Source organism: Aulonocara stuartgranti, assembly GCF_965226115.1.
Source record: "Aulonocara stuartgranti genome assembly, chromosome: 6".
In the NCBI taxonomy this organism is placed as follows: Eukaryota; Metazoa; Chordata; class Actinopteri; order Cichliformes; family Cichlidae; genus Aulonocara; species Aulonocara stuartgranti.
Window position 1 is genome coordinate 2,296,765 of NC_138944.1, and position 20,050 is coordinate 2,316,814.

Below are 20,050 nucleotides of genomic sequence, written 5' to 3' on the forward strand. Positions count from 1 at the left end.
TCTTAATATCTATAGCATCTGTAGCGTAATAATGAGCACCATGACAGCTCAGTCTGACACTAGGCAAGGAAGCAAAAAAAGCATAAAGCTCAAAAATGCCACACTGTCAAAGTATTTTGGATAATTTGGAGGGAACAATACTGAACAATGCATACGATAAAACAGACGTGTACTGAGAACAGCAAGTAACTCCTGCGGAAATAAATCCTGCTTATTAGCTGAGAATGCTCCAGTGTCTTTACCAGCTCTCTGCAGACTTTGTGCATGCTGTAGATGTGACTGTGGGCTTTTGTGGTATTGCAATGAAAAGATTATATGAAAAGAATTTTCCAGAGCATTTCTCAAACAGCTGATAGAACAGCTCCAACAGCAAGCCAGGACCTTGTTTATCAGCTTTAATCTTTGGAGGGTTTTTAAAGACATAAAACGCTCCCTGAATGACGGAGAATCATTTTTTCCTCAATGCAAAAAAGTTAAAAACAAAAATTCAACAAAACAAACACACAAAAATCCTTCAAATTCATGTACAAGCGAGATATTTTCATTTTCAGTGAGCAGATGGCATCCATGGCAGGACAGTATCCAGTACATATTCATGTGCTGAGCCAGCTTTCATACAAGAAAAGTATGAATGGCACAGAAAGCCATAAAATGCGAGTACCTTACATATTGTCTCAATTTAAAAACCACTGAAGTCATTGCTCCGAATTAACCAAGCAGTGAGTGAAGGTGACCTGCCTCTTACTCTGCAAACATCTATCCAGCCTCCAAAATTGCCCTTGTTTGCTTTTCAAACAGGACCGCTGTCTGTCAGCAGCTAAAATCGCCATGGCAGGTGGGTCAAGGCACCGACATCAAAGAACACCTGACTCGTGTGTGACGGGATCTGATGCTGTGGGACAAGAACATGTTGGACACAAATGAGCCAACTGAGCTTAAACCTAAACTCCTGGGATTTCAGGAAGATAGTAAAAGTAGACACTATACAAATGCCTGGAGTCCTGCATACAGTCCAAACATAGCTGGCAGTGGAATCAGGTTTTTGGTTAAAAAATTGCAATCTGTGCTGACCCAGTTAACCATAGAGGGTGGCTGAGGATGTGGGACAGTAATGGCTAAACGAGACATTGACTTTGATCAGCGTAAACAGAACGTGAGGGGTCTCCTGTATTAAAATCCAGCATTTGTTCATTTGCTCCTGCGGCACGAGGCACAGATGTAAAAGCAAAGTCTGGTTCAGATTCAGCTGATTATTCTCTGTAGGGTTCACATCTTAACAAATTCTCATTCAAATTGTCATCCGCATCTGTAAATGTATAAAATGTAGCTATTTTAATCTACACCGACAGCTGAGTTGCTTCATACTCCTTAGATTAAATGTACACACGAGCTCTGCGGCAATGCGAAAGATTCGCATTACTCCTTACTATGAATCCTGCACTGGTTCCTTCCAGATCATACTTTTTTCACACAATGTGATGCATCTCCTTCCTCTGCTGCTGTCTTCCTCACACTGATATGATTGGGAATTTGTTGAAATTCAGGCAGAGTCCCCTGAGTTTTCCCTGATGGGCAATTTGTGGGCAGTCAAGATGATAGACAAGGACACAACATGCTGGATTGTTAATGAATAACCGTGCTGCACTTAGGCACACACCCTCTACAAAACACGCTCCATCAGAAAAACTCCTCCCCCCCCCCCACAGTTTCCCAGCACTATTTTTTTATCACAGTTTCATCTGCGCTCTGAGTCCTTGATGCGCAGAAGGCGGTAGCACAGTATCCCAGCGCTCCCCTCCCTCCTTCTCTCATTCTCACATGCCTCTAGGCACTGCCTTATTTCCCCCCAAGGAGTGGTGCAACTCCCTGCCAATTCATCCCAATCCATCAGTGAGTGTTCTCCCCACTCTACCCCCCCCCCCCACACACACACACACACACACACACACACACACACACACACACACACACACTGCCATCAGACTGACCTGCCTCTTTTTCATTCTTTTTTCATTTTTCATGTTGTTGAGACAGAGACAGATTGGCATGCTGAGTAGGGACATACAACACAAGCATGGGAAATGAGAAGCCAGTGAGTGCTGCTGACTGGTTAGCTGTGTCCGTGTAAAATCAGGATAAAGTCTAATTTCACCTCTTTAAAAAGTAGTAATAGTCAGAATAATGAGAACAATAGTAGCAAAGTGACAGCAAAGTTTCAAAATGACTTCATTTTCTGGTCTGCATTTTTGTTTTAGGACTCTCCCACATTAGCTCTGCATGCTTAAAGCTGAAAGCAATACAGATTTATCTTAAAGTGGACAAAGGTGCAGCTCCTTAGTTATTCCTCTGTCTGAAACAAGCTGTTTTTCCTGCTCTTTAAAGCCGTCTTTCTTGTAATTGGCTGTGACTTGAAAACAGAATATTTGAACAGCAGCTGAGTGTGTGTGTTCCCACTTAAAAAGCTGTGTATATGAGTTGACCATATGAGCGATATCTCTCCTGAGTGACGTCACACAGAGCCAAGTGTGTGTGTGAGTGTGTGTGGGGGGAAGGGGAGGAGCAAGGGGGGGGTTGAGCGTTTAGAGGTTCATCAATTCACGAAACTGTAACTAACTGAGCGGAACCATATCTGTAGGCACGGTGTGGTGATCTGAAAGAAATCCAGAGTGTACAAGACCACTAAGAGTAAAAAAAGGCCAATTTTACTGACGCCATGGCAACTATATGATATATAAGACGTGTGATCATTTATGGTAGGTGGCATACAATGACCATGTTGTATTTCTCACATCTAAACAACTTCAAAGAGCTGGAGGAGACTCAGCACCACGGACAGCGCCCAACTCTCTCTCTCTCTCTCTCTCTCTCTCTCTCTCTCTCTCTCTCTCTCTCTCTCTTCCGGGCGCACACTCGGCAGCTGGCTGCGATACAGCTCCTCCTCTCTCCTGTGTGGTGGCTTTCCCGACCAAAGATCCTTGGACGTGAACAGTTTCGCTGAAGAGCACTTTTCTTTCCTCCAGACGAGTAGACGGACAGCCAAGCGTCAGTTATTCCACATCGACCTGAGACAAAGGAGTTAAGGTGTCGGATAAGGTCTCCAACCGTCCTTCACCCCCCAAAAATCTCTGTCAGCGATGGAGACTTGGGCTGGCTTCTGCCCAGGCATGCACTTATCTCTGGGTATCTGGGTGATGATAGCCGCTCATACCCTACAAAATGCCAAGGCGGAGATAAGTTGCGCATCTTGCCCGACGCCAGTTCAACTTCACCAGGAGAAATTACAGCTGGGGATACGCGCCGACCCGACAGAGGAGCTTGCCACCCTAAAAAACATCCGAGTAGAGTTTAAGGAACTCGGAGTTACCGACCAGGATACTGAAATGGACGGCGACCGTGAGGCGGGGATTTCTGCCGAGGGTGCCCCCCAGTTCCCCCAAGATGCCAGTTTGGATGGAGTTAGTACGCAGGAAGGTGCACCCGGGTCCAGTGAAGAAAGTCGAAGCAACAATGATAAGCGAGAGACGGCTGAGGACTCTGCGCTCCGGAGAGCAAAGAGAAGCGGTCATGAGTTTGCCGAGTTCAGCGAGAATGGGTGGACCGGAGGGGCCGGCGTGGATGTGGGCTCTCCGGATGAGCGGGGTTCTATGTTAGACGCGCACAAACAAGGCAGGTCCGAATTCAGGTGGAACAGGGACGAAGGGAGAGGAAATACCCGCCAGGATGAGCCCAAGCTCACCAGCAGCACTTTCGCTCTGACTGGAGACTCTGCGCATAACCACGCGGTGGTCTACTGGTCCGGACAGAACAGCAGTGTAAGTACAGCCCCGCTTTAATATCGGCCCAGTTTTGTTTTCGTACTGGTTCCTGGTCACACTCCAATTTCACGCCAGCCGGCAGGGTGTGATATTTCCAGCAGCTCCGTGACGCGCAGAGCTCAGACTTTGTGCCGCGGAGTTTGGGTTCGCTGTTAACAGGTGCACCCGTGCAGACGCAGCCACAGACGCGCACCCGTGACGCGCTCGGGCTTGTTGTGCTGCACCGTATTCCGCCTCGACCTTTGACTCTACCGTGAATTACACACGACCCCCCCGTGTCAGTTCTTTCTTGTTTTCTGCTGTTTGGTGAACAAACACTGCGTAGTTTTACTCTCGTCAATGATGACTACGGATTTTATCGGGATTTATTGCCGCAGTGGGGAAAACATTTATGACTTATTTGTAGCATATCTGAGATATGCGAGTGCATGATTCATCCCTGTGACGCGAAGGTTTTCATCCGAATTAAATGTGGAGGAAAGGAAAGAGGGAGTCGTAAAAATAACGCAACCCTCGGTAAGTCCGCAAATTCTTTAGGCTATGTGTTTCTCCACTGGAGGACAGTTTGTGCTTCACCTGAGTCACCGAAGAATGAATGAATTAGGTTTACAAATATTTACAAATATCCATCCTTTAAATTAGTAATGAAGAAAAACATCCCCTGTTGGGTCACCACACAATTTCCAAAGCCGGAGATGAGGTTAGATTAGGTTACCCCCCCCCCCCACACACACACACACACACACATCAGGTTGCTGTAGAACAACATACAGTGTTCTAATGTAAGGAGTTTGTCCAGGTCAAAGCCAGGGGGAGGCTGCTGCCCTGCTGTGTGAAGCTGTACAGCAGCGATATAGTTCCAGAGAACCATTTACCTAATTCTAAAATGACACTGACCTCGTCCGAGCCTATTTATGCATATGAAATATATGAAAATCCTGCCCTTGTTACACAAGTGGGCCCTCATAGGAAGAGAATAATGAGCCAAAATGAATGTAAGTCATTTACACAACCGTGTAAGCTCACAGGGAGCCGTTGGGCTCTTCTTTGTGGTTTCACAAGCTTAATTTGTTGTTATGGCTGCTCCTCTGTCTTTACTCCATTTGGAAAAAAAAAAAAAAAAGAACAGAAAAAATCCCACATATTCAGTCTTGTCTGAGCTGATTATAACATGGTGCATGAACTTGTTTTTTAACCCGCAGTGAAGACCGAGGCACTGTGAGGGGAACGTGTGTGTGTGTGTGTGTAAGTGCATGTGTGTGCACTGGATGGAGAGGGTAAGGAGGTTATTGTGTGTGGCTGCCCCCAGCTTTAAATCTTCAATAATTATCTCAAAGACTTAGGCCACTGTTTCAAAGTCTCTTTCGCTTTCATGGCGAAAAAAGGAGGAAATCATGTCTGGCCTCAAGAGCATAGGAGATCTGTTCCTTAATCTTGATTTGCTTTTGGTGCTTGATCTGCTGATGAATGGAGGGGAGGGAACGAGCGATTAAGCTTCAAGTCTTTTAACCAATCGGCAACAGTGGTTCAGTTAGAAAAAGAGTAAGTTGGACAGCTAGGACTAACTGCTTGGATGGATGACCAGGCTTATTCAGCCACTTCAATCTTGACTGTCTGCAGCCTCATTTATTTTTCATCTCTTTGAACTACAGAGACAGTCCTCACCAGAAATGTAACCACCTTTGGTTGCTTTACACACTCAAATTCTCCCGAGCTCCCGTTGGCCTCGTGGTCAGGACACAGGTAGGCGCAATATTGACTCTTACCTAATATTGTGTCGTCCTGCTTGTGCTGCGAAAATAGCTCTGATGTTGGGCTCGTTGGCTTAGGCCCTCTGTGGACTGTACTTCTTCATAACTTTGAGGAAATGATGGTGGAAAAATTGGTCTGCAGACCACTGCTTCCAGACTTTGTCTTTCAGTACTTTCCCCCCCATTGACTACAATATTTTGTTGACTTTCACAATTCCTTTTATCTTTTAAACTTAATACTCGTGTCTCTTTTACATTGATTGGTAGAATCTGTTATAATATAGAAACTAGGCCACCACTTCAGGCACATTTTGCTTGTCACATCTATTTATCATAAACCTTTTAAGGGTTTAGAAGACATGTGCTAAGGTTAGTGTTGAGGTCACATGAGAGGCGATGTCCTGCACACTATCATCTGCACTGTTTTTAGCCTGAGCCAAAATCAAATATCCAAATAACAACAGCCAAATACTTGATGGTCAGAGACTGATTTCATGTAAACAACTGATGATTCTAATCTAAATTCAGACCAGAAGAGCCCTTCTCTGTCTGATATTTGGTAAGATTTATTAATTATATTTTAACAGTTAACTGCTATAGTATTTTTTGTCTTAATCAGGACAATTAGAGATTTTGATTTTCACAAATTTATATTTGATTGAAGTGCTGTCTTGGGACCTGCTTGCCCTTCCAGGAAAGGGTAGAGGTGGAGAAAGCAGCAACAAAGAGCTGCATTGGAGGTGGGTTGCAAAGTGGCTAGCAGATGTACAGCAACTGAGGGCCTATACAAGATGGCTGGATGATCTGTACAGTACAAGCTGATGTGGGTGTTGTGATCAGCTGGAGGACAAAAAAAGGACTGGCTGACCTAAAAAAAAAAAGGAAAAAAAGAGAAAAAAAGTCTACAGTAGACGATCCACATCTGAAAGTCATTTCCTGGACCCGATGTTCACTGAAGCGTGATCAGAAACAATCTCAGTGGAAGTGTGGCTGTCAAGAAGCCATTTTTAAGGAAGGGAAACAGGAAAAAAAGGTTATGCCAATAACACAAGCGCTGTGCTGAAAATCAGTTTCTTGTGGAGTGATAAATCCCCATTTGAAATTCTTGGTTCAAATTGTGAGCATGTGAAGAGGGAGTCAGCAGAGCGACACAGTGAGGCTAGAGCCATCTGCAAATCACAGCAGAGGCTCCGCCATAGTTTGATAGAATTATGAAAATAAAAAAAGTATTTTGATCCACCATGTAATATCATCTGGAAAGCATCTGATTGGCTTAATTTTTCAGCATGATAGTTAAAAGACACAGTGGAACCAGTCATGGATTGGCCTCCACATAGGCTGGATATCAATATTACTGAGGCTCTGTGTCATCTTAAAAGAGAACAAAAGACAGAAACAGCCAGAGATACGCTTTGAATGTCTTTGCAGAAGTCTGGGGAACTATTCCTGAAGACTACAGAAGAAAGTTACAGAAAGCTGCCTGAGACAGTTCGGGCTGTATGCAAGAATATAGGTGGTCATGTCAATAATTGACCTTTAAGCTCATTTGCATTGCACAAAGTCAGTTTTTACCTTACATACTGTATTCCCATGTAGATTTGCACATTTCAGTAAATCACTGCACATGTCTTTAGAGTTTCTTTGCAAACTAGCAAACATGTATGTGTAAGATGCAGTCATTGGTTGTTTTGATGTAATTATTTGATGTATTAATCTGAGTCTGATTATATGGTTATTAATGCATTCATTCATCCAAGTTACATAAAATTACCTCTATAAGTTATATATTGATCATAACATGAGTTTAACCATTAATAATGGAGGTTAGTAATGTCAATCTAACTAACTGATAAAGAGTATTAATGTAAGAATTCATATATTCTTTGAATTCCCTGAATGTTTATTTTTTTAAACATTTTCTTGGGTCATTCTTAACATTAAACTATATATGGCTGTTTAAAAAATAGACCTATTTTATACTTGTGTTTCCTTGTATATTTGTAATATGGGCCACGTGATTCAGTTCATGTCTGTGTATGAGAATAAACACCAAAATTAACAAGTTCGTGCACAGGTTTCGGTACAAAATGTGCAGCACAGTTTTTTACATGAAACATTTTGATTGTGAGATTTTTACTAACTGAATTTATTATTTTTAGGGAAGATGCATCCAAGCAGTTTAAAGCATACTTCACATTCAGTCTACTCAATATTTCCTTTGTTGAAATATTCAAATAAATTATAATATTTGAACAGAAAACGACTGCAGAAACCTGGATCCAGTAATTCGTCAAAGCCAAAGGCATCTGCACCAGGACCATCCGGATCATGTGGTTCAATGCAACCGGCCTCCAGGTTTAGCAGTTGTGGTCGGGCCACTGTTACTAAAACAGATGCAGAATTTTGTTGTCCTTTTTTTCTGCTGCTCAAATTTGGTTGAGTTGCAGCAGAGAATTTTTAGAACAGGCTCCATAAGATCAATGTTTACTGACTCATTGTTATGAGGCTCATATTTACTCTCTGTATAACAGTTTTGATTACGCAGGAGAAAAACTGTCTGCTTTGGCAGAGTTTTCATATCTTTCTCTGTTTTTTTGATGGGGACAAGAAGATTTATTGAATTTGAAAGTTCTCCCAAGTGTTTCCTCTCTATAGAGCCCAAGGTTATTCATTTTCCTCAGTTGTAGTAGTTACTGACTGGACCGAGGGACAGTTTGTCTGGATAAAATTAAAAACAAGCTGAAGATTTAAGTAGTTAATCAAAAAGCGGCCTGTGGTTAGTCAAAGATGGGTGCCACAGGAGGCACTACTTGGATAAAGTTAGCAGTGGTTATGTCACATCACATGCTTCCCCTTGGCCTCAAGGAGATTCTCAGGGAGATAACTCTTCCTGCCAACCACCAAGAACCAGGCGGCTCAGAACACAACATGTGTTGATCACTGGAACCTTTTCTGACCAACAACTGAGCAGAGCCCGTGCCCCATCCAGTGACCTTTAGCCAGCTTCTCACCACGGACATTTAGAATTCCTCTGGATTAAATGAAAACGCACCACAGCTGGGTGACTGGTGTGCCATTTGGCTGACTAGCTGCAACATGGACCATAAATTCACAACATTTGTGCTTCAGAGACTTTCTCTCAGCCTTACTTCAGACAGATTGTTCGGCTGTGTCTTGCACTGCGACTACCTGTGGGAGGACTTGACACTGCTGTGGATTCCCCGGGGGTTGGTGGCGTGTCCACACACAGTGTGTCGTCGCGTGTGTCTTAATGTTTCTGTCTCAAGCTTAAGCAGGTTACATTCAAGCCTTAACCGTAGATATTAACTGGCACTGTAGTGGTAGCCATGTTGAGAATAACTGTGATTTCTAATATTCATGAACATAATTCCAATGATGCATTCCTCCGGTGACGTGACAAGTTCTTTCCTAAGTATTTTTGAGCCAGTGCAACCTCCCAGCCTCAGCAGTCATGGGCATAATGGCATTGTGACTGACAGCTGGAATACAAAATGGAAAGCTTTAGCAGTGCCTCTTCTAGTGTGATCTTGAAACATTCGTCTCTTCTAAGGGAACCTTGAGATCCTTACCCATCAGCATAATCTAAATGAATATATTCCTTTAAGGAAGCTGTGACCATAAGTACCGGCATCGGGACGCCGGCTTTCCGGCTGCTGCATCTCTGCTCCTTGATGACTGTTTCATGTTCTCTGACACACGGTGCTCCCTTTGTTGTCCTCTGTGGGTTTTAAAGGGGTTATTGAAGAGTAGTATGGAAAATTAACATAACCCACTGTGGGTATTGCTCGACTTGAGTGGTCTTTAAAGTCGTGAGAACTCATGCCGAGGCAGGTCGTCCGTATCTGGCAAGTCATCAATAAAGCTGACTGCGTGTGTTTGAAATTCTCAAATCCCTCTTGAGAACCGAAGGAACAGTGCAGAAAAAAATGTCATGCAGCAAACACGCACACGCGTGCATGCACCCACACACACACGCGTGCATTCTGGGTATCTATAAGACATTAAATGCTATTTCATTTCCTCTGCAGGGTATCAGATTCTTCCTGCACAGGATTCAGAAAAATGATCTCTGTTTTGAAAGAATCTTGCAGAAATGTTTTGAGGAGACTGCTTTTTGCACACTCTGATCCTTCTTTGCAGCACACTTTGTGAAAGACGGTTCTATGGACTGACCAACAAGGATGAAGCATTCGCGAACGCCATCTCTGCTGCGAGGGGAGGTGATTTAGGATGTAGAGACAGGCCGCGTTCCCTCTCACTTTCCATCAGCCCATCCTCCCCCTCAGCCTAAATTACTGATGCTAATACATTATAAAGTTGTTTCTTTTCTTGCCTCTCTTGCTACCCTGGTGGCTGTCTGCTCTGGAGGAAGAAGAGGGTGAAAAACTAGAATATCATAAATAATGAAGCCCTTCCAGCGAGCCCCAGCTCCCTCGTCCCTCCCTCCACCCTCCCTCCTTCCCCTAATCCCAGTCTAATTAGTGTCTACAAATTTGTTTCTCATCTCCTGTTTTCTTGGGGTTTTTTGCAGTGGAAGTATGATGTCATGGCAAGAAGCCATGTGCCACAAAACATGAATGGCGAATGGGTCTTGACACTGGCCTCCGGAGCTAGACTCTTGGCTGCAGTTCCCAAACAGTCGGGGTCAGGCTGCCGCTCGCTCTTGACCTACTGATTTCACGCAGTGTGGTTTTAAAAGCATGTCGTGTTGCATAATACTCTCACTGGGTTCAATGTGTAGAATGAGTCACTAATGTATGTTAGGTCATTTCTCTTTTTCATTTCTGAATGTGATTTTAGCTCTGTGTAGAATAAAAGGCAAAATCATTTGCATGGGATGCGAGCACAGCTGACCATTTTAAATATATCCAGAAAAACAGGATGAAATGAATACACACATTCCTATCAGCAACATCTTACCCTCGTGACTGCATGCACAAAACTCCTCTTGCCAGAAGTTAACTAGGTCAGCACAGTTTTAGCATTTTCTAACTTCTGCTAAAGGTCACCAGATGCACTTAAAGGTGTCACATAATGTTAAAACTCTCCTCAGCGCGGAAACGCTGCCACATTAAGGAAGCCATTCAGGAAGCCATCCAATCAGGATGCATTGCACCTGCTACTGCAGCGCGCCGCCGATCTTGGATCACATCAAGCTGCTAAAAGGCTTTGAAGCTATGAGCATGTGCGGAGTAGAAACCCAGCCGGTTGAACAAGAGGCTTTAAAGGCTGCGTTCGCCAAACCTAATGGCCTCATTATGTTTCCTGTGTGATTGCCACGGTGGCTGAAGCGTTGATGGAAGCCAACTGTCTACGACTTCAGAGAGTTGTGTAATCATACGCTTGGCCACTGATCCCGGTCGGCAGTACAAGGGTGCCGACATTATTCGCACGAGTCAGAGAGAAGGGTGTGTGTGAAAGTACACGTGTGTTAACTAAACTGATGCATGCCAGTGTCACGATTGATTCAGTCTCATTTCTATTATACCCCGTGGCTTTTTACCATCTGGAACATGCCGAGCATTTGGGGTATCGTCTAAAAGCGGGGAGTAGCTTCGTCCCACTGTCCTTCTCCTCGAGCTGTGAGTGTGAGACTTTCCGGTCCCAGAGGCACGCCGCATCTTGACCTTATCCAGTTTTTTTCCGAGCCAAGTGCGATACCTTGTAATGTTGATGTCCCTTGCCATTTCCCAAACATGGGCAGGCCAGGGAGAGCAGCCAGGCGATGAACACATAATAATGTCAGACCACAATGAAGCGATAGACCGCACGCTGTGTTTCTCTCTCCCTCTCTGCCTCACCGTCTCTTATCCTCTCTGTCCTGCTTCAGCACGGTCTGTTTCTCCCACACACTGATATACATTCATTAGGTCACAGATGCACAAAACTGCAGACGTCCAAACCCACACAGCATACCTAAAAAAGAAAGGCGTGTAGAAAAAAAAAAAAAAAGACATGAGCACACACACACCCTCAATCAGTCTCAGTATCATGTCTCACTCTCAGTCAGAGTGAATGTGTCGTGCCTGAAGGAGGCTGTCATTGATGGAGACTAATGTTGACACATCACACCCCGGACCTGCAGTCAATTAACACATTGTCTAATTAAAGTGATCTACTGGTTTATCCATGAGAGATTGAAAGTGGCCGTAAAATGTGTCCACACTGCGTTAATTTTACAATCAGGTCCGCTTCTTTATTTCCGTTTGAAGTTTAATGGTAATAACCTGCTTAAACACCTCCTATTACCGACCAGATTGCGTAAGCATCTTTCACCCATGGCGGCGGGAGATAGATATCCAAATTCAGAGGCATCTATTTTCTGTTAATACCCCTTTCAAGCTGCATAAAATACTCCAGTACGTGACTGAATTTCTGACTGTCCACAGTGTTTGGTGTGGAAGTCAGCCTGAACGTTGCCCTTTAAATAAATTATCCTTCAGCTGACTATAAGTCGTTTTTCTCCCCCCAAGGTTTTCTTCTACTTCCTTCCAATGGGGAACGCATTACATTTCTATCAAACTCAGTAATTGTCTATTTACCCAGCCCCCACGCTGAGCGGCTTTTAAATTTTTAATGGCGCTGTAAGAGTTGTTTGGACCGCTTGACGGGTACGGCGCTAATATAAGCCTGTCTTATAAAGGAGCGTGTGAGTGGTCACGGATATCAATGAATTATTAATCCTCCGGCTCTTTTATAGGGATATTCTGTGAGGGAGGACCTGGTGCCAAAACACAAAGTACGCTACCTCCTCACAATCCTGTCGTGACAAATACCGTGAGCCTGAGGTGTCGCTAACGATCCCTTTGGTTAGTCAGCGAATAGAGGTGTCACTTACACCTCAAGGTTGTGGCATTTATTTCCCACTGAGGCCGGTTACAAAGGTAAGCGCTCGTTATATTTACTGTGATGGTGATGTAATGAAACTCGTTACATTTTGCCTGTTCCCCTGAAGGTAACGCCTTTCACCGGTACACTTTGAGGCTGCACAGGACTTTGTGGTGAGCTGCATTACAATTAGTGGTGTTCCTGTTTTCATTATACTTTCAAATTCATCCAAGTGGCCTCAGAACCTCCCATTTCTATTGTCAAGTTCCACTTATTGACTTCCATAATGGTGCATTTAAAGACAGTTTATTAATAATATCAGTCTACTACATAAAAAGGCAAAACTCAATAGTTGATAGAGTCAGGGTCAGTTTGTAAGGGTATCTGGGTCTTTGTCCCAGTGTTTAGTGTGTTTTGGTTCTTGGATACTGGTTTATTTCGTTATGTCTCCTAGTTTTGTCCACTGAGAAGTTTAAGTAGTACTTCTAGTTATGGCTGTCTTAGTATTTGGTCCTGTTCATGTTTGGTCTCGTCTGGGTTTTCCTCCCCAGCATTTCCTGCCTTGTCTTCTCGTCTTTGTCTAGTTGCCTGTTTCCCATAGTCACCTCTCTGTGTGTGCTCCCATTACTTCCTGTTTTACTTTGGTAGTCTCCAGTCTGGGTGAGCTCTCTGCTCACTCATCATTCTTGTGTATTTAAGTCCTTTTTCTTCCGTCCAGTGTCGCGTTCTCCCTCATTCCCCGCTTTGTGTCCTACTTGCTTCAGGGTGGAGACATTGTTCAAGTTGTCAGACAACAGATGAAGATTTTGGTGCCACTGGACACCAAAACCAAGAGAATTCTACCAACTTTCAGCATACTGTAGATCCAGCTGTATGGATTACTCTTGCGTACCTGAGATGGTCTCTGTTTTTAGCTTTTAGAAACTATGTTCTGCGATAGCACACCATGCCAGACAATGCGAGGGGAGCTGCTGTCACATTTCTTCCCACTGTATATTTTCTAAGGCATCTGTTCATGTTACTGCTGATAAAAATGCAACAGAGCAAACCCATTAGTGCCGATTTGTTTTGTCTGAAGCAAAAGCCAAAAAGGAGTTTTAAATAAACATCATTTATTGCAGCATTATTGCTGCTGATCACATTGCTTCTATGCATTTTTGTTTAAGGAGCACATTAAAATAGTAAGTGGCATTTAATGTGTTTTTCAGCTCATAATAGCTTGGATCTCTGGGAGTTGGCACCTGGATCCAACAGACAGCAAACTGTTGCCACCTGTAATCAAGTTTGTTTAGCTAATGCACAGAGGAATGAGGCTGTGGCATTGTGCTGCTAGTCAGCGTCTGTCTGTTGTCAGCATAGAGATGAGAGGAGATTGTATTTGTCCACGTGCGCCGCTCTTGTTTGCTGCCAGGTATGGCTGCAAAGATTCTGGAAACTAGACTGCAGCCGCCTCAGGCTGTCACATTTGTAGTGATAAACGGCTTAAATGTGTGAATGTGTGTGCTTTGTGCATTTTTTTGCATCGTGCATGCACGTGTGCGTAACACAGTGTGCGTAACACAGTGTGCGTAACACAGTGTGCGTAACACAGTGTGCCCTTTTACAGAAACTATGTTCTAACATGCATTGATGCTAATGGATGTGAGCCTCAACTAATGCAGAAAATAATAATAATGAGAAGAAAACCAGTGAAAGAAGCTGAATTAAGAGTTATTAGCAGTGGATTATTTATCCGACAAAGCAAAGTTGAAAACTTTGGTCTTTATTTTTCCCCCTGTGGGTCCTTTGTTCGCCACAGCTACGGTAAATAAATAAAAGTAAAACTCTGAGGTGAAAACATGCTGTAAATGGATATATAATCATATGTAGCAACACCATAATGAAAAAGAAAGTGCCGATGTCTCCTCTACTTTACATTAACCTCAGCAGCTAAATAATTTGTCTTTTTCTTGCTGCCGTAATGAAGTCGTCCCTGAGCGGCCCCACTCCGACCCTCAACATTCATTTTCCCATTTCCTGTGTTTGTTTCTTAATTCGCCGCGTCTCGAGTTAGGGTTGTACAAGCAGTAATGTTGAGTAATGAGTGGTAACAGGCACGCAACTAAATAAATACCCTTAGTCTGACACTTTTTACGTGCTCCGGCTTGTGAGTCTCTTTTTGCCTGCGTCAACAGCACAGTGATTTTCTGCAGTGTGGTGGCTCGTCGTGCTGAGAGCAGCACATAAAACGGCAGCCTGGATAAGGGCTTGTTCTTTTTTTTATGTAAAACCACCTTTTTTTTAAAATAATGAAATGAGCCTCTTGAATATTCACTTTCATTGCCGTTTCATTTGTTGATAAGCACATTTACTGATCTCGCAGTTCTTAGTAAGTTTCTTGCCCCAAAGTAGAAGCTTAAAGCTTTTAAATCCTAGTAATTCACAGTGAAGGTAGCCACTGTACTGCCCCAGTCCTGTCACAGCGAGACTGATAGGGAGCCTTTACAATCAATGGTGCTCAGTATCATTTCTGGTGTGTCATATACCTTCAGGCTACAGTGAAAATAAGGCGAGTAACAGTAGAGTTACGCTGAGACTGTTTTCTTGTGGTTTAGCAAAAGTAGCAAGCATTTCTCAAGAAGTCCGACACCAACAATGAATCAAATCACTAAAACTTAACAAGGTTCAGCTCCAGCGCTGACATCAATATAAATTAGCTACCAGAAAACTCTCTGCACAGCCTATTGGCTTCCTTCTGCTCATCACTGATGATTGCTTGGTGGTGGTACGATCATTTCCAAACCCCAAAGTTAGCAAACAGCTTAGGAAGGAAGTTTAATGTGCGGTGAATTTAAGACCACCCACATATTTGCTTAGAGAAACCAAAAGAGAGCTGAAACACCAAAATATGTCACAAATAGATTATTTTAAATTTGTATTTGCATGACAGCTTTAAGCTGTATTTGTGGATGTCATGGAGAACTAGTCCATGCTGTGACTTCAATTCAGTTCAGTTTATTTGCAGCACTGTGCACGAGTTTGACGCAGGTGAGAAAATGCTGTAAACAAAGAATGCTTTCAAAGTGTTAATCATTTATTTTCATCAATCGACAAAATGCAGCGAATGAACAAAAGAGAAATCTAAATCAAATCAATATTTGGTGGGACCACCTTGTACCTTCTTCTAGGTCCACTTGAACACAGTTTTTGAAGGAGCTCAGCTGGTAGGTTGTTACAAACATCTTGCAGAACTATCCACAGATCTTCTGTACCATCACTTCCAGTACTTCTTGTTCTTCTTTATGCCAAAGATCGTCCTTAATGACTTTGTGTTTGGGGTCGCTGTCCTCTGCAGAATACATTTGGGGCCAATAAACAATCATTTCTATTTCTGAAAGCATTCTTTGTTTGCAGCATTTTTTTCCACACCTGCCTAAACTTTTGTACAGGTCTGTATATAGCTCTAAATCACGACATCAAATGCGTCAGTGGGCTTGATTTCCATGACAGATTCATGCCTGATTTTAATGCAACTCTTCCAGGACATCACAAACAGCACTGAACTTTTCTCCAGAATCTCAGATATTTTCTTTATTTTTGGTTGAATTATTCATAATTATTAATAAACAAAAAAACATGGTCATGGCCTAAGAAATGAGTGAAAAAGTGGCCAAGACCTTCAGAAAGTCCGGAAAACTAAAGTTTGGTTATTTGGAAGCAAAAGGTAAAGAAATCAGGGGTGGGTCAAGATGTAAGCAAAGTCTGTGGGCTGGTATGAGAACAGCTGATCAACCAGGACTCCTGGCTGAGTTTGATTCATCGGTCTGGCAGAACTAATGCTGTGCTTAGTTAGACCTACGTTGCACCAGGTGACTCCAAATACATGCTAATGCTAAGTCTTTTAGCCACCTGCAGTCACATTCTGTGTCCATGTGTTCATCCATGGTGGTGTTATTGCAGCCCTCCTGAGACTTTCACCGGACTACTTTCAGACAGTGAAAACAAGGCTACATGTTGGCTCTGATTTAAAATCCAGGAGCAGACATCCAGTGTGATTCATTGTCCATTCAGACACAGCCCACGACATGTACATTTTGAGGGATACTGTAGGACAGTGGTTCCCAAACTTTTTTTGCTAGGCCCCCTTTGTTTTACAAGAAAAATGTTCGCCCCCCCCCCCTTCTCGCACGCACAAACACATCCTCCAACCACACACGCCCACATTTTGCTCCATTGCTGTTTATTTCACACCTCAAACATTTAGTAAACAATTAAGCAAATACAAGTAATCTGCAATAAATTGCAGGTAGTAATAAAATAAACGACTAACTAATTTACGCTACGTCCGCACCTACACGGGTATTTTTGAAGACGCAGCTGTTTCGTCCACGTAAACGGCGAATCACCGAAAACGGAGATTTATTAAAACTCCTTTTTTGCGTTTATGTGTGGACGAGGAATACAGAGTTCGGTATGTGCCTTTTTCACGTCACGCAGTGTCCAAGCTTTTGCTCCCCCCCCCCCCTTTTCATATCGCGTCCCCCTGCAATGGCTCTGCGCCCCCCTTAGGGGACGGGCCCCACACTTGGGGTCTCCATCTCCTACAGCAGACCTTCCCAAAGTCAATCAAGCTGTACACCCCTAGTGGCTACATCCTCATTTTTCCTGGTTGCTTGTCACAAGGCTAAACCTCCTGAAACATTTAGCCTCCCGATGGCATCTCCTTTTTTCTCCCCACAGGCTACAAATGGCTCCCAATTGAGTCACGCAGCATGTTACCAGTAGCAGCCATATGCCGAAGCCATTTAATTATCACAGAGGTGTCACAATATAATAGCAGGAGCACCGGCTCAGAGTTGACCTTTTCATGAGCGGAGCGAGCTGGCTCGCTGCTGACTCGAGAAAACTGGACAAAAACCTGTTGGACATCGGTGAAATCATCTTTAGAGTTGAATTCACAGCTAAACATACTTCACAGCGTGTCTCAGACAAAACAGCCGGGGAATAAGTTCATCTCGTCAGGGACGTCAGTACAACAAAGCCGGTTGACCGTGGCTCTCCCTTCAACAATGAATGTTATTGTGTAATCTTCAAAAGTGAGTCAGTTATATAAAATTTAATGAATTATGAATAATGCCCCATTTTCACTGTGGCCAGCCCAGACCCTGGCAGTATCAATTAAATTTGAAGGGAATAGATCTCACTTCAGTCCCTGTCTGATGTTGAACATGTCAGTGTAAAGACATAATGGAATTTAAATGAGACCGCTCAAATCGAAGTAATGATTCGCTGCAAAGAGAAAGGAGCTTCATTCATGCTGTTCAGTGTGGCGCGTTGACTTCTCACTCACCTTGTGTCGTTTCGTCTGTGCGCTCCTGTATTTGTGTCGCATCCATACATTCAGCTCGATTCCCACTCGGATATCCTTCAAATTGACACATAATTTGATAAGACCGGGTTGTTTTCTCGCTCACGGCATTTATCATTTTACCACTGATAAGTGCTACGAATGCAGATAGGAAAGTGGAAGCTGTGTATAATTATTAACATTCGCAGAGGTAGGGCCGCGAGTGAAGGCATCGCTACATCATCTGGACCAGCGAGATGGATGAGGGGAAGATGAACCGAGGGAAACTAGGCCTTGCTGGGAACCTGCAGAGTGGCGTGCAGCTCTGAAGAAACCCAGCCCAAGCAATTATTACATCGTGCCACATTAATACAAACGAACATGCTTCTTCACAGCAGAGAGCAGTTTAATCAGCTGTGACTGTGTTTGTATTCCTGTTCGTCTTCGTCCTATTTCTGGTTGCCTTTTGGGGTTTTTTCGGGCCTCTTAACACTTTAGCCCACCACATTTCCTGAAACACAGCGTAACAGTTGCGTTCAGTCATTTTTAGCAGGAGCGAGCGTTCTGTGTGTTCTCGTCGAACGAGCGTTCCTCTCAGTCTGCTGCTGTCGTTCCCGCCGGCAGCCTGGCACGGCATCCAGCTCGCAGCGAAGGAGGCCGACTCTTCCTGTCATTCCCGTGGTTCCACATTTGCCGCCTGCCTGCTGGCTGATCCTTAGGCAGTGCGTTTGTCCATCACTAGAGGGAGTGGGTAGCCTAAAGAATAATGCAATGTAATATGAGCCATAGGATGAGAGGAGCAAAGTAGAGTGAGTGATTATTTATTACCCTTACTTTAGTACTGTAGCCTCTCAGTGCACATGTGACTTCAAAGGACACGGCTACGAATATGCTGCATATGCACACTGTGCTGGTAGGATATGGCTGGCTTAATCACAGACACAAATGTCACGCTATCTGGCCGATGATAAGAGTTCGTGAGTTTAATTGAAATGAACAGATATGGGTTCAGTGTGTTTCTGTGTGTGACATAAAAGGGAAGGTTGGGGTGGGCGCGAGGGCACAGAATGTCAAATTAACTGGTGGAAACACGACAGCAGCAGGCATATGCTGAGTGATAAGGAGACACTCTGGCTTTCTTGGACCCTCACAAAGAAGCTAGTTCGATGCATGCTAAATATTGCAGCACATCTGCGACAGCATCTCAAATCTGCTCCCTCCTCTTTCCCCCCAGAAGTAGATCAGGCCCTGCTCGTCTCTCCCAGCTGCAGCCTGAGCCTGTTTGCTGCCCTTTCACAGCTCACTTGCCACACATGAAAATGTTTATGTGGCCCTAATTGAATTTAGAGCTACACGGTTTACCAGATAGAAAAGCATTTGTAGAGCCGGCTGCTACAAGAGAGATAATCCGGCTAGTAAAGATTCCCCGCTTCTGCAGCCCATCTCTGCTTTTAAGGCGCTTTAGTTTTAGCCATCGTGGTAGGAGGGAATTTAGGTGGAGCCAATTCTTAGCAGTGCTGTGCTTTCTGATATAGTTGTCACGGCGTGGCAGATTTCATCCACTTTCTCATCCCTCGTTCCTCTTCTCATCAAAAGGTAGTACACACTCTTTTCTTCATTATTTTTAAATTTAAAAAAAAAAATAATTTTCTCACTGGAAACCTCCAGGGACAGAAAAACAAAGTTAACAAGGAAGTGCTAAAAATTGCAGTTCCTCCAGTGGCCACTTCAGACTGGCTCCAAAAGGGAATCAGTCTCCAGACACTTATGTTGTTACAGTGTAGTAAAATAACGTTACTCAAATTACTATATTATTGTATTAACTGAACAAAGACTGTGGTTTGCTGTGAAGTTTGAAGTTTTGTTGACTGGAATTCAGAATTATATTTTCATGTTACCAGGGAACAAATATCTCTGTCTCACAGTTGCACCATAAGTGTGCCACCCTCTGATGCCACCCTCGAAGCTCAAAGAGACCATATTTGGACCAAAGTGGGGTTTTTTTCTGAGGCTGGTCATCAAAACTGATTCAAATAGCAGAAGTAACAGTGTGTCGTCTGCCCAAAATCAAAATTAAACTGTGAATATCAGCCCAGTAAAATGAATTGGTATATTTTTTTCTGTTCAACACCAATTCCAACAAAGCTCAAATTCTCTTTTAAAGAAAAACTGAATGCAATGATCTTCAAATGTTGCAAAGTTAAATTTGATCAATAATCAAATATGAAAACTGAGAAAACAAAGTTCATTTTTGAGTTTGATGGCAGCAGCACGAGGAGAGACGTTTTGTCCCGTTGTTGTCTGATAGA

General features: G+C 43.5%; 1 protein-coding gene across 1 annotated transcript in view; it reads left to right on the plus strand.

The window, feature by feature from the left end:
* Positions 1–2,912: 2,912 nt before the first annotated feature.
* Positions 2,913–20,050, plus strand: part of sorcs3a (sortilin related VPS10 domain containing receptor 3a) — a 248,206-nt gene continuing 231,068 nt past the window's right edge. The window contains exon 1 of the mRNA XM_082537937.1: positions 2,913–3,812. Coding sequence (XP_082394063.1) covers positions 3,135–3,812 — 678 coding nt within the window. The 5' untranslated portion in view covers positions 2,913–3,134. The remainder of the gene's footprint in view (positions 3,813–20,050) is intronic.